Raw genomic sequence first — 23096 nt, 5'->3', positions numbered from 1 at the left:
CGGTGGGGAATCAGAGAGAAGACACACAGGAAGGAACTGCAGTGGGAGCCTCAGGTCTGTGGTGTTACAAATGCTGCTCTGAAGGTAGATGACTTGAATGCATCAATAACTCTAATTAAAGTCAATTAAAATGTTAAAAAATCAATACGTAAACAATACCTATGTGTTGAAACTAATTAAATCTCCAGCACTAAGACAGACACTTGCAGCTGGAAAAAAGAACCAATCCTATTTTTTCTTTTGTGTTGCAACTATGCGGAACAGCCAATCACAGCCCACCAGAGCATTGTTTTTACAGTAAAATTCAAAGAACGTTCAGTGAGTGCTTTGACTTGCTGTTTGCAGTGGATTTTAGCAGACAATGTCCCTCTTTATCAATACAAAACCAGACAACATCCTAGGCAGAGTTTTTGTTACCACAGAGACAGCTAACAAAATAAAAGACATGCAAGTCAGTTCTTGTGAATGTGATTGTCTATCTCTCTTCGCTGTATGATCGACCGCCAGAAAGCCCAGGGTGTTTTGTTGCCTTCTGCCCAGTGCATGCTGGGATAGCCCCAGGAACAAGCATTTATGGAAAATTATGGAATGAATGTTTTTGATTTTAAAAAATCAACCACAACCACAACATATGGATTTACTCACTCAAAATCAACTGCAACTCCTTCTGCTGTGTTTCTTAAGGAACAAAATAGTGACAGGCCAGACAGGCAACCACTTACTCACTTGCAGAGAGCTCTCAGTCACAAAATCAATTTTAATTTTCACATCTTCGTTAGACCTATCCAGACTGGCCGAGTAGGGGGGAGAGAGTAAGAAAGAAAGAGAGTTTGACCGGTGATGTTAAAGTAACTTAAGATATGGTTAACTGAGGAGTTGGATCAATAATGTTTCCATTGGGCCATTTATGTAACCACATTTATCTACTGTATATGGATATTCACTGTATGTGTATGTGTGCATAGTTTTTGTGCATCAATGTGAGAGTGCACTTACAATATTCAGATTAACGAACGGTTCTGCAGACGTGTTGTGTTTTAGAGGTCATGTTGCGGATAAGTGACTGTGTTGATTGGCTGTAAGGATGATGAGGTCACTGTGTTGATTAGAGCGGTGGGTCGGGGTCAAGGTTGAACACATTGCGAGTGCTTGTTGTGTTTGTGTGTGCCGCTGTCGTAGGGACACGAAAGTTCAGTGAGCAGCTCATCATGTTCAACATCTGATCCTCACACTCACTGCTCATCAACTGACCTATATACCCCTAATTACACACAGCAGCCTCACGACGGTATTCACAGCAACACCCCATACATAAAAAAACCCCATAAATACACACAGAGGACTGGCACATCCAAACCAGATCAACTGTATTGATGTTTAGGAAACATGGCGGGAACTCTTAATGTAAAGAGGGACTGCAGGGAAAGGTAGACTCATTCTTGATTTTAAAGTGAAAACAGCAAATCAGAATAGAGAAATAATGATTTAAAAAAATGTCCTTTGAAAACAAAAATTAAACAAAAATAGCATGTATAATAAAATCTAATTCAATAATTTGTTGACAGAAACTTTTATACAACAAAATGACTGGTTGGTGTGTATGTATACAACTAACTTGTAGGCATGTAGCTGAAGTAAAATGAGTAAAGTAAAATAGTGTGTGGAAAAGTGAAATCAAATGAATTAAAATTTGAAAACTGTTTTTTGTGAGTATATGTAATTAAAGTCAAAATTAAAGCATGGAGTAATGTTGGAGCAGAAAGCTTTTTTTGGTTATTCGGACAAAATGTGTAATAGACAGAAATGTGATACAAAGTACAGTAAAACACTACAATACTGTACTTTGTACATGAAAACTGAAAATGAAGTAAAATATAAAAAAATAATAAAAAATAAACTACTGCAACCTTGGTGCATGTGTATGTGTGACACAGTGTCTGTGTGTTTTGCATACATATAATATAAAACGCCATCTGCCAGGACCTGAGGCCGTTCTTGCCCTACTACCCTCCTTGCTTCTCTTTCTTTGGTTCATTTTTCTTCTCTACCTCTCATCCCTCTCTCCTACATTGTTATTGCAAGCATTTTAAATGCAGAAAATAAACATGTATACATCTCAAACATACATTACACACAATATATAATTGCATCATAAGACACTCATAATGTATTCACAAACAACAACAACAACAACAACAACAACAACAGATAAAAAAAGACTACATCAACAACACTACATTTCTCTCTCTCTCTTGCACACCCACTCACACACAAATGAGGTTAATGAAGACGAATGTGGGGGCACAGTCCTATTGACATCCTATGTCTCTAATTGTGGCCCTGTTCTTCAAGGACATGGTGCTAAGACAAGCAGGGAGAGGACAGGAATAGATCTGAAGAACTGTGGAATAGTCATGTAACTTGGAGAAGAGTCTATCTAATGCAGTGTCAATCGCAATTAAAGGCAGGATACGACATTGGGGGAAAACAATTGTATGTGATGAGATGTAAAAGCGGTAAGAGGGAAATGTCTGTGAAGAGAAGAGGAAGACAAAGGAGAGTAAGGGAGGAAATAGCAAGCAGGGAGGAAGGAGGAGGAGGAGGACCAGATCAGTGATCCAGAACAGTGAGCAGACAGAAGACACGAGTTAAGAGTTCGGTCAAACATAGAGAACAGCGGAGCATCAGCCGTCCTCACACACAAACAGAAACACACACACACACATAGACGATAAAGACATACCTAAATCCTATGAAATGAATCAAACTGCCCACCCCAGGATAATCCAGATTCACTCATGTGATGTCCTACCTGGTACGATGGAAACAGTGTCTCTCTCCCAGGACACAACGCTGACGTACTCCTGCACGGCAGCGGGGATGAGGCACTTGAACACAGCTACGTTGCCCCGCATCGAGCGCTGATCCGCCACCCGCACGGTGTAGGGCTCCCTGAAAACTACAAAACAAACCGCACATATCATATTGAGATAGCTAATATCTAAAGCTTTAAAAGGCAGGGTTATTTTCCTACCATTGAACACAGTAGTTGAGGTGTGGTGACCCATTATGATGTAAATGTTGCTTTAGATGTTTTCCAGACAGGCATTTCAAATAATTCTTTTTTACTTAAAAGAGTTATTATTATTTAAAGATATTATCTACACATAATATCTTCCAACATCTATCCAGAAGACGCGTTGACAATGGATGAACATCATGACGATATCATCACCATGTGAGCCTTCTTGTTCTGAGACAAAAACAATAATCTGCACATGTTTACATCATCAAAAACAACACATTAACACTCCAGAGCAAAACGCCCTTTCATCAATTTCTACAGAACTCCACATTTATTCATTGGAAATTACTGGCCTACTCTCATGCTGTTTGAACTCCTCTAATTCTGCATCCGCTTTCACCATAAATAGTGTGAGCCACCATTAAGCAGGATAATCATGGAAATTATTTTCTAGCTTTGGCATGACATCATCACGAAACACCGATCTCTTGTTTTTGCACAGAACTTCATGAGGATACAACGGAGCGAGCTGTGCATTTAAAGCAAACTGAAGGGTTATTGGTGCTTCAGTATGCAGGTTCATGCAATATTTTACACTCTGGTGAATAAGCAGGGACTCATTAGCAAAATCACATGAAAGCTAGGACGTATCCGAAGGTTGCTAAGAAACTGGTTCGGAGTCCCTTCCCTGGTAACAGACACGATGACAGCATGCATACATTCCTGCTGCAAGAGGGAAACACATGCAAGAGCACAGACATTTGCATCTTCTTTGAACAGATGAGTGGAATACAGCATATCTGTCAAATTCTTCTGAAATAATATGGAATGAACCACCACTGATGTGAATTGGCTTAGAAATTGCTGTTAGCCATGAAGCAGTAAAAGTGATTCAAATGAGACCCCTGTCAATTATTGTTCAACGTCACAACGGCCACAGGACTGAACCCCATGACAAAGCGTCTGCATCCTGTCTGACCGTAACCTGTGCACCGGAGCTGCCGGGGCCCGACAGAGGCCGCTGGCTGCAGGATGTTTGGTTCATGCTAATCCCTTGTCTCCTGAGGCCAGGCTTTTGGGTCATGTAGGAATGAAGGCAGCAACCGGCTGGCATGCAGCTCAGGGTCCTGGCTCAAATCCTCAACTTGGCACTAGTATTAGTATTAGAATGAATATGAGTATTAGTTCAGGTCGGTGTTGGGAGGCAGAATATGAAAACAGATGTTGATGGAAGGAGGGAAGGGGGAGGGAACGAAGGGGCGGGGGGCGGAGGACGACAATAGATGCAGTGTAACTAACATCCAGCTGCAGCTTTGTTCCAGCTGAGGTTTGATGGAACTCTTTGGTGAAGTATCTCTGCTGGTTCTAGAGCTGCAGAGACCCAAACCCCCAGACGTACTATTTTACTTTAGATGAGGTCTGGCTTATTAAAGCAGCCTCGCACAGTCCAATCAATGGAAAGCACCAATTAGGTTTGTTAATGAGAGATAATTAAAGAAGTGTGCTGTGGCTATATTTAGTCTGCACAAGAGGACAGTTTGAAGAACGAGGGAGCAGGGAGGAGGAGGACAGAAAATGAATATGATGGCAACAGAGGCAGCTTTTGGTCAAAATGTCTAAAAATAGACTACCTATAATATCTACTAGTGTTTTATCAGTTGAGTCTTTATTCTCACTGATGCCTAAAAATAATTAAACATTATTTTTATATATTTACTGAAAAGAGGTGTATTTTTATGTACAGTACAGTAACAGTATATTAAAAAAATTGTTCTAAATTAAAATGTCCCTGTTTTAGCTGAGTGAGCGCCTAGCTGTAAAAGATGGTAATAAGGTCACTGACACTTTAGAACCGTACATCCTTATCACTTGGTGTTGAATTACTTTTCATACCTTGCAAAGCTTTAAAAAAGATTCCTCAAAAAATATTAAAGTGGCCGTCAATTTCCTGGTGGCCTTTATTGTGCCGACCTTTTAAAAAAAGGAGTGTCAATGAGTATGATCTGGTCATGTGATATAACCTATAGCCACACGTTTTCCTCCTCTTCTGATCTGGTTATATCATTTAAAATGTATCACACTGGAGTTGCTACTTAACTCTAAGTACTGTAGTGGTTGTGTTTTGCATTTCATCCTACCAGATGGTGCCATGCTGTAGATGGAGCTGAAGGGGTTATGTCGGTATAAAGTGCAGTGGTTCATTACCAGCTCAGTCAAATAGGTGTGAGCGAAGGCCGAGGCCTGGTGTAGTATGTGATGCAGATGATCTCTCTGTAGACTGTGTTCTAGGTCAATCTGTGTTCAGGTCGAGACGGGCTATTTTAGGGCAGGTGATTCTGTGTGTGGGTAGGGCTTTTTGCAGCTGCCAATCACATCTGCTCTACTTTATGCTTTGACAACTGTCTCTTTTTGCTCCATTCCTCATCATGTTGTGTCTCACTTTGGCATTTTGACCCATAACCTTCCTTCTTTTCATCTCAATCTTTCAGACCCTTTAGTCTAGTTTTGCAATTAGGCCCATTCCCCTATCCCGACTGTGGTCCCAACTCACCAGCTTTGATGCGGATGTTGGGGCTGCGGATCTTGCCGGCTTGGTTTTCGGCAGTGCAGAAGTAGTCGTTGTCGTGGATGTAGCTGTTGTAGGCGGAGGGCGAGAAGGGGTACAGCTGTAGGGTGCCATTGGCGTGCACGTGGCGGATGTGGGGCACGTCGTAGATGTCGTCGCCGGTGGCCAGGTACCAGCGCAGTATGGCACTGGGGGTGCCCCCTGCTGGACAGGGCAGGGACACCCCCACCGAGCTGGAGTAGGTTACCCTCTGCAGGGAGGCATTCACAAAGTACAGCCTGGTGGAGCCCACATCCTCACTGTGTACTGTAAGGGCAAACAGACAACACAACATCACCGAACAGGCCGTGGTGGAGGTGAGAGGCGAATGATGAGCACCTGTTATGTGCCGTATACACTGTGTAAACACACACATACAAGCTAACAGGATTCCACTGCCACTCACTTAAAGCAATCGGCATCACATTAATGGACAATAAAATGGACAGAGTGGGAATGCCCTTCAAATGTGGTGCAAAATAATCATAACAAATATATGACAAATGTCCAGCTGCAAACATCAGTCATGTGATTCAGAAAGCCAGGGATTTGGGCTAAAGCCTGTGATGGTTTAGATGGATCGGAGGGAGGAGGAGCCTGTTACCTCCGTACAGCGTGTGCACACATACACAAACAAAGATAGAGAGAGGAAACTCGATGATAGGTTAGGTTATGTGATTGGAATTTCTATGCCAGACGCAGAGATTTAAGTCTATTTAATCTCCTTACATATTTAACACACACTCACACATGCACGCACACACTCACACACACATACAGGAATGTTCTTCATTGTGGCACTCAGATTAAACACATACAGCTTCAGCAGAGAAAGGAGAGTGAGAAGAGGAAAGGAGGAGGGGGCAGTCTAGTAAATTTGGGGTCGTAATAGGAAAGATTAGAAGAGAAAGAAGAGTGTGTGTGTGTGTGTGTGTGTGTGTGTGGGGTGGGGCACTGCTGATGGACAGATGTGGATGTTAACCACCATTGCTTCTAAATAATATCTAATACACACCACGCGCCACCACATGTTCACCTCAGCACAGAAAGTCCATAAAACCTCATGGAACATACTAACAGATACTGTAAGAGCCAGGATGTGGATCCAAATTGGATGAAATTAGCACTCAGCATACTGTGGTTGTTCATGACTGTGTGTTTATTCTAGTCTCTTTTAGTCTTTTTTACAAATGGATCAAATTGATTTTTGATTGATTTCTTCCCTATTAAATAATACTTGTTGAAATTATGGAATCTCCAAAACATGTCAATATGTATTGCTTAAAAATAAATACAAAAGTATCAGTGGTAGATTCAACAAGTTTGAATATATTGATTAAATTGCAAAACATTTAATAATTTAGTGTTAAATGTTATACTTAATCCTTACTAATACTCCTTACTTCATAGTATTTGTGTAACAAAACAGTTCTGATCACTTCTTCTACCCTGGTAACCTTTTGTAAAAACCTATATGAAAAGTTGAAGGTCTGGGACTCAAATTTATTCGAAAATATGTCCAATATGTCACAGTTCAGCACAGAATGACGCCAATATATTGTTAAAAAAAAGATCTAGAGATGAGACTGCAAAATGGATAACACAAAATAAGTTAATACAGTAATGATTACTTTCCGTATTGATCAACAGCAGATTTATTTTTTGATACATTATTAAATCATTTTGGTCTATAAAATGTCAGAAAATAGTGAAAAATGCCGTTCAAAATTCCCTACAGCCCAAGTTGAAATCATTAAATTGTTTGTCTGACCAACACTCAAAACTGAAAGATATGAAATCTATTATTACGTAATATAAAGAAAAGCAGCAAATTCTCACACCTGAGGGGCTACAACTAACATTTAGCCTTTTGCTTGAAAACAATGAATGATCTTCAAAAAAAATTTTTCTGTTGATCGACTTATTGTTTATTTATTTATTTTTTAAATCAAACAGGTTTTGAATCCCCTGTGGTCCAGATCATCTGTTCACCGACTTTGTAATAACACCAGCTAATTGTTAAGCTCACTTTAATTAAATAGCAGTACTGCATGTAAAATACAGTAACACCAATGAGAGCTGCTTCCTGCCTACACTCAAGTGTACAAAAACATTATGTTTTGTGACACTGAAAACTTTATGATTGGTGTTGTGCTGTACCAGCTAAATGATGGAGCTTTGACAATCCTTTTTGAATAATCATGAAAGCATGCTGTAAGATTGAGGGAACAGGATGAGAGAGAAATATCCCCGTTGCTCACACTGTTATTAGGTTTTCACAGGTACACGAAGCACAATACCCAAAATAGTTGTGACAATCAGAACCATCTGTGTGAACAAGGAGTATTAACTTTGTGATATTGTTGCAGAGAATCACAAAGTCCATCAGATATGACCTTCTGGAGTATTAAAACCAAACACAACCACACACAGCTTTAAGCTATGGGTGATGTAAACAGAAAAAAAACATTAACAGAAATAAATTTTAAGTTTCACTGTGCTGGCACTAAGCTCAGTGGACCAGATCGAAAAAAAGACGTAGCGATCTCTTTCATGCATGAGGGTTTGTTAATAATTCCAACTTCCTTTCAAAGAAGTGCTACTCTCCATAGTAGACTAGAGATTGATAAAGCTGGGCAGAATGTTACAGATGGTATTTGAAAATGTGTCTGGCAGTCCAGTGGTGGGCTGCAAAAACCAGGTCAGACTCCCTCCCCTCTGCAGATTACTGATAATGGCCCCTGAGCATAAAGCCCATATTAAAGATTGCAATATCTATAATCTCCCAATGGGGGGACAGAACTAAAGTGGAAGAGTGAGGGGGTCACCCTGAGAGCTTGGGGGGCTGGGCAGCAGGAGAGCCTCTCATACAGTAGATTATATGGCCTGGGGGCACGGGCACTGGGGGGGCTGGGGAGCACTGGGACTGATGGAGTGGGAAGTGGAATAGAAAGGGGATCAGAGCAAACTCCCACCACTCAGAGCCTGTCAAAACCAGGCGACCACACATGCACTCACCCGACACACACACACACACACACACACACACACACACACACACACACACACACACACACACACACACACACACACACACACACACACACACACATGCATACACATAAACACATACACACTCCAAAAGCAGCTCTCAGTCACACTGAGGAGATAGAGCAGGTTGCCATGGTGGCGCTGGCACTTGAAAGCTGTGACTGAAACAAGAACAACTCAACAATTTAGCCTAACAACAGTGACCCACTGAACAATCTAAATTTAGAAACTTCAAGTCACCAAACCCCAAATTCTGTCACACTGTCTCAAATATTTGCAGGTTGCAAAAATAAACTGCTGAAGTGAGCAAATATGTTTAAATGGCATAGAGGTGAACAGACAGACAGAAAGCAGGAAGTGTAATAGTTTTCATTTTGGTGTGTATAACCTACAGTTTGTAAAATTTTGTAAAATTAATAGCGTGTAAATGCCTGACATGCCAGCGGTGGCCAAGCCAGTCTGCGATAGTGTGGAAAAATTGCTGTTTGGTTAGGTGTGGTCAGGCACAGCAACATGAGTGCATCACACTGGATGTGCTCCAAAACTCAACTGGCACAGTCCTGGTTTGTGCCAGACTGGCGGACTTTCCACTCCATTTAAGACCAACAGTCGAAACATTACATACCAACTGTGCCAACCTGCATAGACGGCTTGTATGGCAAGAAAACAAAATGCCACATGCACCAACAGTGAGGTAAACGACAGAGACTGCATGGTAAACACATATTTGTTGTGGCTGAATCCAAATGAAAAGGTACTGAAATGTGAATGTCAAAATTCAAGTTGGGTCAGTTGCACTAACCCTAATGCAGCTGTTCATGTTTATAAAGTTGAACCCCTTGGATATGGACCTTTATCACAGCAGACATTTTGACTTGTCATAGTAGGAAAAGCACAGCTGAAATTGATAACCTTAACAATGGCTAAATTCCATCAAGTGTCCCAGTAAGCTATTTCAGTGAGTCAGTATGCACAATACCAGGGCCTCTCCTAAGTGGAATGCAGCCATCATTAATGGTTTTGAATACACCTGAGCTTTTCCTACTATGACATGTGAACATGTCTGCCATGAAAAAGGTCTATTATACCTCAAACACACCGCCATGATCAAATTGAGCCATTATGACCACAAGTTTGACAGAACAGAGAACTATTCCCCTAGGGTAACAGCTCAGATAATGTTTAGCCAATGAACAGATCAAATGTTAGGTTGTTACAGTTAAAGTGGCTATATGTAACTTTCAGTTTGTGTTGATTCCAGCGGCCCATTTGGACAAAAGCGGTAGTGTTTTTACTATACTTGCTGTCATAAAGGTCTTTTCTTTACGGTGCTGTATTACCCACTGTACATGTATTACCGAGTTAGCGTTGCTTGAATAGAACATCATTAATTTACAATAAGAGAATACGTTACAGATGCATCGTTGCATTTGAAGTGTTGCATAAGGTAACTTAGCCTACTTATTAGGGGTGTGCAAAAAAATCGATTCGTATTCGAATCACGATTCAAGCTGTACCGATTCAAAATTGATTCATAGAATTCCAAAAATCGATTCATATTTAAAAAAATATTTTGAATCCAAATGAAAAAAAAAAAATAAATAAATATAATATATATATATATATATATTTATTTATTTATTTATTTATTTTATTTTTTTTTAATTGTATGTCTACTGCAATCACATGATAGATAGATAGATAGATAGATAGATAGATAGATAGATAGATAGATAGATACTTTATTGATCCCCAAGGCGAAATTCAAGGTCCCAGTAGCTTACAGACATCACACACAACATACACATACATCATAACAGGATGTTAAAATAACAAATAACAAACAAATCCACATGAATAATATGGACAATAAAAGATACTGAATAAACTAAATAAATCCACATGAATTTACACGGGAAAAGTAACTACATTTACATACTGTGAATCGTTTTTTAATGGAGAATCGTTTTTGAATCGAAAATCGATATTGAATCGAATCGTGAGCCTAAAAATGGGAATCGAATCGTGACATTTTCTAAATCGTACACCCCTACTATTTATGTATTGCGAGCTAAACCGGGTAACGTTATCACTGTCACTCTGTCACGAGCCAAAGCATTAAGAGTTTGTTTTAGCAAACAACGTAATAATAACTTTGATTTATATAGCGTATTTCACGAAACCCAAGGACGCTTTACACAACTACAGGAGGACATGAAAATAGTAGGCCAACACAAACACGGACTAAAAGGAATAAAACGTCTGCGCTAAACAGAAGGGGGATGTAATTTAATCTAGGCTACTGGTGTACAACCACATCGTGCAATAAAGTTATTTTATGAATGAAATAGACATATTACATACCTGAGGGCCAATTCGGAGTCGGTTCACTTTCCCTTTTAGCTAGCTTTTAGCTAGTTGTTCTTCGTTTATTTCCTTTTTCTGTGATTGCCCTGCCCCAGTATCAGCTATAACTACAGCAGATAACTTCTAAACCTCTAAAATACAATTAGGCCTATATAAAGAAATCTCCTGCTACCTTTTACCTGCATACTCACTAACTCAGGCTTTTTCGGTGTTAGCCTACACTGAAATCTGTGACCCATCAGAATGTGTGCTCTGTAGCGCCGTCTACCTTCGCGGGAAACCCAGGCAAAGGCATCAATAAAAACCATAGGCCACAAAATAGCGTTCTTTTCACTGTTAGTCTCGTTTGCCTGTTCTGTTACAGGTCATTTATGATCATCAGATGGAAAATTACACAGTTTCAGAAACATTTTAAAGTTACATATCCTAGTTCTTTTAAGTTTTGGCAATGGGCCATATCAATTTAACATAAACTCAAGTCTAGCTATTCTATACTCATTGGCTATTCCAAATTAACAAAATAAGGCTGAATTTGAACACTAAAAACGATGCCATCCCACAATAATATCGGCCTGCATGTCCCAATTTATTTTCATTATCAATTCATTTGTCAATTTCTTTTCAATTAGGCTAAGTGATCAATCATTTAGACCTTAAAATGCCAGAAAATAGTGAGATAAATGGCAATCACAAGTCCCCAGAGTGAGGTCTTCACATATTTTGTTTGGTCCAAAACTTAAAGATATTCTGTTTACAATGATAGAAAACAGAGAATGGAAGTGGCAAATCCTCTCATAAGAGAAGCTGGAAGCAGAGAACGTAGAGCTGAAACGATTAATCAATCCTCAAAATAGTTGCAGATTAATTTTCTAACCTCTGACAAATATTAATTACCTAATTGTTTCAGATCTACATTATTCTATGTTGATTGAATTGATAGAAATACAATTAAATCTGCAAGTGTGCTTTAACAATTTGAGACAACTGTATCCAACCCACATGGTGCTGTTGATTTCGCTGACACCACCTTTCTCAGGGATGCATATCCCAAAAGCTCTAACCCTAGCAGCATGTGGACAGTCTGATAGCAGTGTTGACCAAAGCTGTAGGAGTTCCTGTGTTGCTGATGTTGCTGCTGCAGATCACCTGCACCCAGGAGGCTCCATCAACCTCGTTCAGACACAGCACCTGAGAAAGAAGCAGCCCTCACTGGATAGTGTTGGAGCACTGATGCTGCTGCTGGAGCTAAAGCTTAGGCTGTCAGAGTCGCAGACACTATTTTATACATCCTGCCAGAGAGCCATGCATGAATATGTATGTCAGAGAGGCAGAAGTCATAACCTATGCAAGGTTTCATCATGCATAATGCAGCTGATCTACGCCTCTCCAGGATGTGAGTGTGCACAGGAGTGTACACGCGAGCGCGCGCACACACACACACACACACACACACACACACACACACACACACACACACACACACACACACACACACACACACACAATGCTCACAACTGTATTGTGATAAGGAGGTAAACAAACCCCAGAACCCCCAATGTCTCACATTTTCACACATTCTCACACCCAGAGCTCCCTGTGCCCAACCAGAGGCATAATACCTCCACATGTTCTTCTTCTTCTCTCACCCATCTCAGTCTAAGCAATTCTTTCTCATAATGCAATAATTTTCACACCATTTCCTCCTTATTGGTGATAGGAAACATGGTAAAGGTCAAAAGGATTCAACTTAACAGAGACAAGACATGCACATCAGTCATGTGAACTGTCAAAAACCTCTCTCTCCTCTCTTCCAGTGTTTGCTATTTTGGAAACTGCTTCATTTCCACCCAGACTGTAACTCCTGTGTTCACCCCCTTTCCTGTCCTGCCGCCTCTCTGTCATTCATCCCTTCAGGTGATTTTGGGACAGAAAGTTGTGTTTTTGATAAGAGGATTGAAACGTGCGGGGAAACAGCAGCAGAGGAGGAAGTGGGAGGAGACGCACTGTAAGAAGGGGTGTGAATTGAATATTGGTGGTATGCAGGGGGAAGAAGATAGGTGTAAGCTTATGGATAATCCTCAGGGGTCTGGCATAAGTAGGTGGTTGGTGGGTGGAGAAGTAGGGGGGAAGGTTGTTGGGGTTACATCTAATCAACGAAGGGGCATCGCCGCTCCCCACCTACTGTCTTTCTTTACACCCTGTCCCCAACAATCTGCTCCCCACCCCACCCACCACTAACACCCCCTCTACCCCACCCCCCCGGCCTGTGCTGTGTCAGTAAAAAAAAAAGTGTGCTACTTCAGCAGTCCCCTGGGACCTGCTCCCCCTTACATCAAAGCAGCCAGTTTCTCTCTTAATGTGAATATCAAATCTGTGGATCACAAGTCCCAGCACAGTCTGCATAAACTGCCCCTCCCCCAACCTTTAATTCTGCCTAGTGATGAGGGAGAGAGAGGGAGGGGAGTTACTGCGAGAGGAAGCAGTGAAGGGAGGGAGAGATGGAGAGAGAGATGGAGATAGAGAGAGAGAGATCCAACAAAAACAACTACTTGCTTCAGAGATTTGACATTTGCTGAACGCACCCTCCTTCTGAAAATGTGCAGCCCCAGCATCCAATAAAATTTGGAGAAGGTCTGGCTCAATTTAGCAGTTCTTGCTTGGAAAAGAATGTCTCACAGTCGACGGTGTTCATTTGCATCTTTTTGTTGTTGTTAATGTTGTTTTAAATGATTACTTGTTATTCATAATCTTGTTTGGATTTATAATAAATTTAAGGACGAATTGGAGAGCAGGAATGCCAGCGACAGAGCTGTGACATCCTATTGGTGAGCTGGGAAGTCCAATGAGCTCGGCTTCTCTGCTGTCACTTTGCCCACCATAAGGCAACAACATTGATCAAAATTAGTGTGCAGATTTTTTTATTTTGTGATTTGTTAATTTGTGAAGATTAACTGACATTTGTGCTGTTACATTATATATTTAACTGCTGTTTTTCAGAGTGAAAAGTGTAGGGGATGTGAGTCAAGTTGTTTGATTAATCATCAGACCTTGATATTTTCTTCTTTTTTTAAATGGCTAGCAACAGTCTGTTCAAAGATATTTTTATATTTCATATTTTTGTTGGAGCACAGTTCCCTCATTTGAAATAAAAAAAAATCAGAATCAAGTACTGCATAACCCCTGAAAGGACCAAATTACAACCAAAAACACACAGAGAGCTTGGTATTTCTCCTTTAACCCTCTTTAAGATGTTTTTGTAAAATTAAATAATGCCAGGTTTGAGCTGGTAAAATGGTAAATGTAGGCCTGCGCCCTGCCTGAGTAATGATTGGCACCCCTGTGGACCACACTCTGTCATTGAGTAGTGCCTGTAGCTCAGATTGCAGCTTTAATTGTGCAGCCTTGCAAAGGCAGCGCAGGGAATTGGACTGGGGAGGGAAGGAGGGGGGGATTTTGCATATTTCTATTTGTAGCGGGCGAGCAGTGAGAGGACAAGAGTGTGCCAGGGTGAGGGATCACCTTATTGGTATACACACGTCAAATTAAAATTGAACTTATATTGTCGGAATTTTACACTAATCCTTATAATATTACACTCAAAGTTAGGCCTACAGCAGGCCTTTATGTTAAAGTGTATTTTATTCACTGCTAATTAATCCGCAATTACAGCAAATACAGTCTGTGAATTTCAATTAAAATGATAGGTAGAAGAAAACGCAGTTTTTGTTTTTAAATGTCCTATTAAAAATCACAATAAAATCCAAATGACTAAAGAAAAATCATAGGCATTGTGCTCTAATTGGTTAACTGTTACCCTTCACGCATCTTTTCAAAGATCCGTTCATTAGCCTACATCGCCCCCTAAACCTGAATGTTTCTGACATATTTAGCAACATTTATATATTTAAAATATATTTAAAGAATCATGTAGGCCTTAATTAATATGTGAGTGAACGTCCAGTTTAGTTTCTGCAGAAATAACATCCAAAACAGTGTCCAATATTTATCAACAAAACCAAGAGGGGTGTCCCCGTCACTTCCCCTCCTCCGCGCACCCGCCAACACACACACACACACACACACACACACACACACACACACACACACACACACACACACACACACACACACACACACAGAGAGAGAGAGAGAGAGAGAGAGAGAGAGAGCGAGAGAGAGAGAGAGAGAGAGAGAGAAACACGAGCCGTGACGCACGCGCTGGCACGCGCGAACACGTCTGCGGGGTCCAGGTGCGCTATTAGTGAGGAACATGACCGGGCAAGTCTATAATCTGCACCCACGCCCCTGGAGTTTCTGATTAGGTGAAATAAATTTGCGCATATTAATATGATTCCGCAAACCCCAGAGAAGCTCTGAAATCACATCTTTTAAGATGAATAATTGCTTTAAATCAATAGCAAACATTTGGAAAACGGTGGGAATTTAAGAGAGTTGAGGAAAACACAACATGGACAACAAACACAGGCAGCACATATTTAACTAATTGTTAATTGATATTTGAAAACAATAATCCAATGTGAGAAAATGCCAGAACGTAAAATGGCAAATGGAGCAAATGTCCTTTTTGAATCACCTCGTTTGCATCGAGAACAGCCATATCCCTCTTTTCAGCCAATCCACAATACCCCAGACTTTTTGCTAAATAAATGCACACTCTCTCAGGCCAAAACAATATGTAAACATGGCTCCAAACAGGCAGGCTACACAAAGGCCTACAAAATGCTCTCATGTGGAGATAGTGTTAAATGTCTGTTATTTTCGACGCAGATTTGTTCAGGATTATTATAATGCACTGTAATAGCAGAAGATCAACTTTGCAGTATGGTCAGGGATTTGCTGCATATACTGAACAAGAAAGAATCAATTTAAACAAATAAACCACCTTTTATATAAACACAAACAAAAGAAAAAAAATGAGGAGACCAAATGAATTAAATAAGGAGGGCAAATCTGAATGCACCAATTATGGCCTTTATGTGGGAGTAGATCTATTAAACTAAATTAAGGCCGTTGTGGAAAAAAGGGGCCCTTTGATTTGCCATCCAATTTGAAATGGCAACAATTTGTCATCACACAGAAAAAGAATTAAAACCCCTAAAATTATCATCTTAAAAAAATGAGAGCATCTCTGTGCAGTCGAGAGCTTGTACCAAATAGTCCATGAAAACAGCTGTAATTAGCAAAGGCTACACAATGAGAGCATCAAGATATCAAAAATCACAATAATTCCCATTACAACTTTACAGGACTGTTACAATTTGAATGACTTTGTTCTAAAATTGCTAATCAATTGCTATAATTGCAGGCCGATACATGTTTTCATTTCTCTCTCACCCTCCCTGTATTTGCACCTCATTCTCCCTATTCAGCCATTTTACATATTCATAACTGGAGTTGGTAATGCGAAAACAATCCGTGCTATCAGCACCGTCTGAGGCCGCTGCATAAAACCACTAAACACTTTAGGTAAAATAAACACTTTACACCTTTACTTTCACAATATTTCCACCAGTTCAGCTCCAGCAGGTTTATACATTTTAATTTAAATAATAATTTTAATCAATTCCTCATCACAAGGCATCCGATGATACATCAAAGCACAAGCCACACATAGCATTCACCGCCACAAATCAATTAAGGTTTCGATGAATTATCACTTTTCATTCAACTTAAACACACTCCAGCACCCAGTGCACAGAAATTGAAATATTTCAAGCATTTCATTTTTTCTTACCTTCTTGGAGAGAGTACAGCAGGAGTAAAGTTACAAGCCACATGCCATAAATAGCAGGTATATTTTTCAGGAATATTTGGCAATCCTGGCAAGTGTGAGGCGCGGTTTTTTGGCCAGGCGGGTCTCCGTGCTGGACTGGCGACTGTGCTCCCCGGAGGTCTCTCCAGCCCTGCTGCCCCGCTAAGCATGCAGGGGAAATGAGAAGCGCCTCAGCCCCGCCCATGTCCCCTCCTCTCCTCCCAAGACTACTGTGCATACAAATCCATCCTCCATACACTAATCAAACACCGCGGAACGATGGGTCACAGTAAAGCCGAGGGTTTATGTGAGCTGAACAGTAGATTTTGGTCCAGTTGTGTCCAAATTGCCAGTTTATGTGAGCGGTGGAGATGCGCAGACAGATCTGTTGGCACCTTGGAGAGCGCACCCACCTGTGCGCCCCTGATGACCGCGTTTCTTTGCGCAATATGGATGTAAAAAAGCCACTCAGGCTGTTGCGAAGACTCTAAAAATGTATCGATGTATTTTCCTCTGAGTTTGGGCCTTAATCACAGAGACGTGGAGCTACACCACAGACTAATGACTGTTTTTCTTTGTCTTTCTCGGAGCCATGAAACGTGCGTAGACATTTGCGCACAGATATGCACTGCAGATAGAGAGGAGGAGAGAGAAAGAGAGTAGCAGGGTGTGGGTATGACACTTCCATACAGCAGGTGAATACCACAGCAGGTAAATGAAAACCAATTTTCAAAGGTTTCAGTGACTCTTTAAAGCATAGTGATCAACTTTCTACATTGCAATTTCCCCCTCCACTGCTCTCCGTTGGCCTGATGTGAAAAGCTCCCCTGCATTATAGGACGGTAAATTGCAGGACACTCCCAGTTCATAGAATATTTAAGGTCCCTGTGAATGCCAGTGGTGCATCTGAGAAGTGACCCTCTGCTGCAACAGACGCACAACCTCCAAAGACCAGTAAAATAAAATAATAAAATGATTTAATTGTGAAAAGCTATTTCATTTTATTCAGTATAATTTTGGTAGAAAAGTTGACTGACAAACTCACTTTACAGAGGACTGACAGAGAAAACATGTTTCTGCCACTGCTATGTCTTTAATAAAATCTAAGTACTGGACATTATGTATGTTTACATTTTAGTACACAGCGTCAGACATGTGAACACTCCACACAACAGCCCCTAAATATGTGGACTGAATTAGATTTTGGGAGGGAGGTTTTCTTTTCAGACCTAACAGAAATGATCAAATTAACAACATATATGTGTATTTTATTAGTATACATTTAATTCATTAACTTTAAGCTAAGCAGTGAAACTATTTCAAATTCCTTTTATGTGCATCATTTCTCTGTCCACAAGTCAAATAAAGCTCAGGCTCTCATGGGTGTAAAAGTTTTCTCCCGACATTTAAGAACACATAAACATCATTAGCCTCACAGCAATCAATAAAGTAGACATCCAGACGTGTATTTGATGCCCATGGGTCAGAGGTGTCACATTGAAAACTTGGTTGTCTTTAAACTTAAACAACTTCAAGAAAAGGTCAGCATCACCTTCTCTCCTTTCCTCTCAGCGCTGCGGTCTGATCTGACCAGAGGTTTAAGCCTGACTCCACAGTCACTGCTGACATCTGCTGGTTAGACTCACACATGCAAGTGATCATTTTGTGTTATGCGACCTTGTAGATAGATGTAGACGTAAATTATGTTTGTGGCACTTTGTATTAGTAATTTTTCACTTTTTTCCCCCTTACTCCTCATAATAATATATATATTTTTGAAAATAAGTTATTGATAAAATGATGGGTTAATCTCCCTACCTTTCCACTGTGTGTTTTTGGAGAGATTAAAGAGGTATTCCAGTGATTCAGTTTTGCACAATAAAAAAAAAGAATGGGAAAAATTGACACAGCATCGGCAGAGATATTCTGACTTCTAGTCCCTTGTACGGATCATGATTCAAAATCACTAGATCCTACACGTCCCATATTGCAATTTGATAATGTAATACACCTTTCTTGAATGCAAATCCCATGTCTATTAAGCTCTATGAAGTTTGTAATGCAGGCTTTCCATTAAATGTTTGTGGTCTCTAAGCCCCAAATGAGATGACCCTGGTGACATCATCAGGGGGCATTTTCTCAAACTTGACAAAAAGAGTGTCCCTTTAAAGAGCAGAGCTAAATGACTTGCTAAAAAGGAGAGCTGAATTCATAATGTACAGAGTGAGGCAACATTTTAATGGTTGTAAACCAAGCAAATTGCTAGCTCTGAAATTAAAACAAAGCGAGTCCAGAGCTGCTATCAATAGCATCCACACGGACCGAAGTATCTCGAATAACAATAACGAATCCTAAAGATATCACTGCCCCTTTCCAATCCTTTTATTCAAAGTTGTATGAATCCTCCTGCAATCCGGATCTGACACAGTGCCAAAAGTTCCTGAAAGAGCTAAACCTGCCTCTTCTTGACCCAGAGGAGGCAGAAGAACTGGTCAACCTATTACGTTAGAGGAACTCAAATCAGCGTTAAAAACAGCTAAGAAAGGGAAAACACCGGGGTTGGCTGGAATTCCATCAGAACTCTTACTACAGTACTTTGACACATTTTACAAACTTTAACCTCAGCCATAGAGAAGGGCACCTTTCATCATCAAACCAACACTGCACTAATTTCAGTCATACACAAAAAGGGCAAAGATTCTACGGAGTGCTCGAACTACAGGCCCATCAGCCTCATTGGGACTGATATTAAGCTTTATTCCAAAGTCTTGGCACTACGCCTAGAACGCTTCATTGAGAAGCTAGTCCACCTCGACCAATCAGGGTTTATACCAAAGTGTCAAGCTGCAGACAATATAAGCAGATTACTCCATGTAATAGAAGAAGCCAAAAACCTTCCAACAACGGCAGCAGTTTTATCACTGGACGCAGAAAAGGCTTTTGACCACCTAGAGTGGAACTACTTGTGGCAAGTAATGGAGAGGCTTGGTTTGGGAGCCAAATTCATTGACATGGTACTTACTTTATATGCGAATCCCAAGGCCATAGTCTCAACCAATGGCCTGCATTCACAGCCATTCCCCATCGCGTGGGGCTCGCGACAGGGATGCCCACTCTCTCCCATGCTATTTGCGATCTCTCTTGAAGCGTTAACACAAGCCATAAGGCAAGATAAAATATGTAATGTCCAGATTAAATCCAATAACAACTCAATATCGTTATTTGCAGATGATATTTTGCTGTACATGTCTTACCGTGAGGACTCTGTTCCAAAAATTCTTAAGATCGTTAACAAATTTGGCTCAATCTCCGGCTATAAAATCAATTGGAATAAATCTAATCTGCTCCTGTTGAACAACAACAAATAGGTGACATCAGCTATTGGTGATACAATTCCAACCCAAAGCAAAATTACATATTTGGGCATCACCATTCACGCATCGCTACAGCGAGTTGTCCAGGACAACTATGAAACTGCACTAAGTAGTGTTCAAAGGGATCTGGCTAATTGGTCTGTGCTGCCGGCATCGCTACGGTCCAAGATTGCTGTTGTTAAAATGTTGCTCGTGTGAATTTCTTAAGTACAATGATCCCCTTACCCCCACCAATAAATTTCTGGAAGAAACTTGATACCGTAATTCGGCAGTATATTTGGAATAATAAACAACCTCGGCTAAAATACTCTACTATGCAACGTACCACAAACACGGGAGGCCTGGCCCTCCCCAACCTTAAAGTGTACCACAGAGCCTTTCAGCTACGGGCCCTCAGAGTGTGGATAGAGAGTGGATAGAGCAAAACCTCACTGGAAGTCTAAGACTGCAAGACCTTGCCTTTGCAGGTGTGTGCAAATAAATGCAGTAAGTGGCATTTGAACCCCCCAATTTGGAACAACATACATTTAATGTCTGGTAACAAACCTTTTGTTTGTAACCAGTGGAGTGACAGAGGTATTTATACTCTAGACCAGTTATTCAATGGGGAAGGTATGTTGAGTTTTGAGGACCTGAGAGCTAGCTTGAGATCCCTAGGACATCCTTCTTCCTTTATCTTCGCTTAAGGTCAGCCCTAAAATGTTATGGAGTACCGTGGGGAAACAGTCTTGAGACCCACCCAATCATTAAATGGCTTACTGATTTTCCTGCGAGAGGATTAGTGTCCAGGATTTATGCTAAACTGATGCAAGTATCCGTAGGAGAACTCCCAATACTAAAGAAATGGGAGCGAGAGTTGAGCTCGGAGGGTAACGTAATTAATTGGGAGACAGTTTGGGACAACATTTCCCACTGTTCCAAGAACCCAAATCACCAGCAGATCCACTTCAACATATGCCATAGGACATATTGGACGTTTTAGAAGAGATACGTCTCTAAAGTCATTCCTACTCCCTATTGCACGTTCTGCCAACCTGAACAAACTGGAACTTTCCTGCACATGGTCTGGGAGTGTGAACAGGTGCATGGTTTTGGAATAAAACAACATCAATAATATCTGATGTGATAGGATGTTGAATTCCTACTGACCCGATTGTTTTGTTACTTAATGACGACTCTAAATTACATCTGCTTGGGAGACAGAAGAGTTTGGCTAGCCGGCTCAACCGCGACCAAGTATATGATAGTTCAACGCTGGCTCCTCCCTCACTTGCTTTGTATAAAACAGTGGTTGGTGTATTTTCTAGACATAGTTATGCTTTAGCTCTCTACAGCAAGGATTAACAAAGCCAAATCATCAACTATAGACCTATGGAAAGGCGCATCACCACAAGAAGTAGAGGAGCGTGACTAGGCAAGGTGTGATTTCTGTTTTTGTTTATTCGTTTTGTTTTTTCTTTTCTTTTCCTTCAGACCGGGGAGGGTGGGGGGTGGGAGTGAGTGATTGTTCTTGTTCAAGTGTGTTTGTCTGTTCTGAATGTTTAAAATGAAAAAAAACATAATAAAAAAATTTATCTTAAAAAAAAGATCTAGTGTTGCGCTCCTTCATACACAAACAGCATGACAGGATGGATTTTATTCAAAACTTTATTAGATTTCTTGTTTCTATAATAAAGACATTAAGAGCTGATATGCACAGATGAGAGGTTGAAAATGGAGACATCATTTGAGGGCGAGCCAGAGCATTAAAGCTGTACAGTATGCTATATTTGTGTGCAGAGAGCAGCGGTGGAGCATGACTTGGTGAGTCTATATGCTCTGCAGGATCTGATCATGTACAGGGGCTCCAGTCCACTTCAAGCTCCTCTCTGGGTGTTCCCAATTCACCCTGCATCCCATCATCACAACTCCCTGATCTCCTACTCTTGTATTGCTCACAGAAATGGTCACTTCTGTTATGATTTGCATAGAGTTGCTTGTCATCATAAGGCCCTCACTGACACAATCTCAACATTACCCAAAAGATATGTTTTTCTCAATGAATTGATTCATTGAGAAGGCAATCACTTTTCAAATAAAAAACCAAGTCTGATTAGACAACAGCTGACAGAGATTAGACACTCAGAGAAAACCCATTCTTCAACAGTTAAATCAAATTATTGCTATTCTATTGTTTGATGGTCGATCCTGCAAAACGCTCTCTTCATGTTTCCAAAGTCATAGCAACAGCCCAAACGTTAAGACCTGATTTCTTGACAAATCATAGTCCTGCACCAGGGGGGATTTTCTCTTTTAAGTCAAACTAGAATATGGTAAACACACATATGAAAAATGTATATTGCCCATATTTCTTGCATCTTGTGTACCTGCAATATCTTTCGCAAAGATCCCATGAAAGGGGATGATGAAGTCACCACAGCTTTCTCAGCAAGCAGCTTTTTTGCCTTTCTTTCAGTCCTCTCAAATATATTTTTTCATAACCAATAACCCATTGGTTTATATACGTAAAGGAATAGTTTGACGTTTTGGTTAACATGATGGTTAGCTTAGCTTAGCAAAAAGACATTGTGCAGTTGCCAGGCAACCATGGAGAATCCCGGAAGCCAGAAAACTGTCCAACCCTTCCGATAAACCACAATTTGTCATTTTTATACTTCAGATTAAACAAACAAGATACGTTAATTAGTGAGAAAATTAGTAATTATTTAGAGGTGTTGGTAGGCAGATTTTGTTTCCTTTGGAAAGAGCCAGGTTAGCTGCTTCCCCATTTCCAGTCATTATGCTATGCTAAGCTAAGCAGCTGGTTGATGTAGCTTTATATTTACCAGACAGACACAAGAGTGGTATCGATCTATCGAACTCTCGGCAAGAAGCCACTAGGCATACTTTCCGAAAATGTCA

The 23096-nt window shown here is 40.6% G+C and overlaps 1 protein-coding gene across 3 annotated transcripts in view; it reads right to left on the bottom strand.

Annotated features, from left to right (window-relative positions):
• The window catches only part of LOC116065042 (Down syndrome cell adhesion molecule-like protein 1 homolog), a 54968-nt gene extending 37927 nt beyond the window's left edge, over positions 1-17041 (bottom strand). For all 3 annotated transcript variants that reach the window (XR_004894951.1, XM_031320491.2, XM_031320492.2), the window contains exons 1-3: positions 16804-17041; positions 5577-5897; positions 2813-2959 (exon numbers count right to left, since the gene is read on the bottom strand). Coding sequence is in view for 2 of the 3 variants with exons in the window: in XM_031320491.2 (XP_031176351.1) it covers positions 2813-2959; positions 5577-5897; positions 16804-17026 (691 nt within the window). In the remaining variant the exon portion in view is untranslated. The remainder of the gene's footprint in view (positions 1-2812; positions 2960-5576; positions 5898-16803) is intronic.
• Between the last annotated feature and the right edge of the window lie 6055 nt (positions 17042-23096).

Source organism: Sander lucioperca, chromosome 13, assembly GCF_008315115.2.
Source record: "Sander lucioperca isolate FBNREF2018 chromosome 13, SLUC_FBN_1.2, whole genome shotgun sequence".
NCBI lineage: Eukaryota > Metazoa > Chordata > Actinopteri > Perciformes > Percidae > Sander > Sander lucioperca.
The sequence above is the reverse complement of the archived record's forward strand: the minus strand, read 5'-3'. Positions and strand labels throughout refer to the sequence as shown.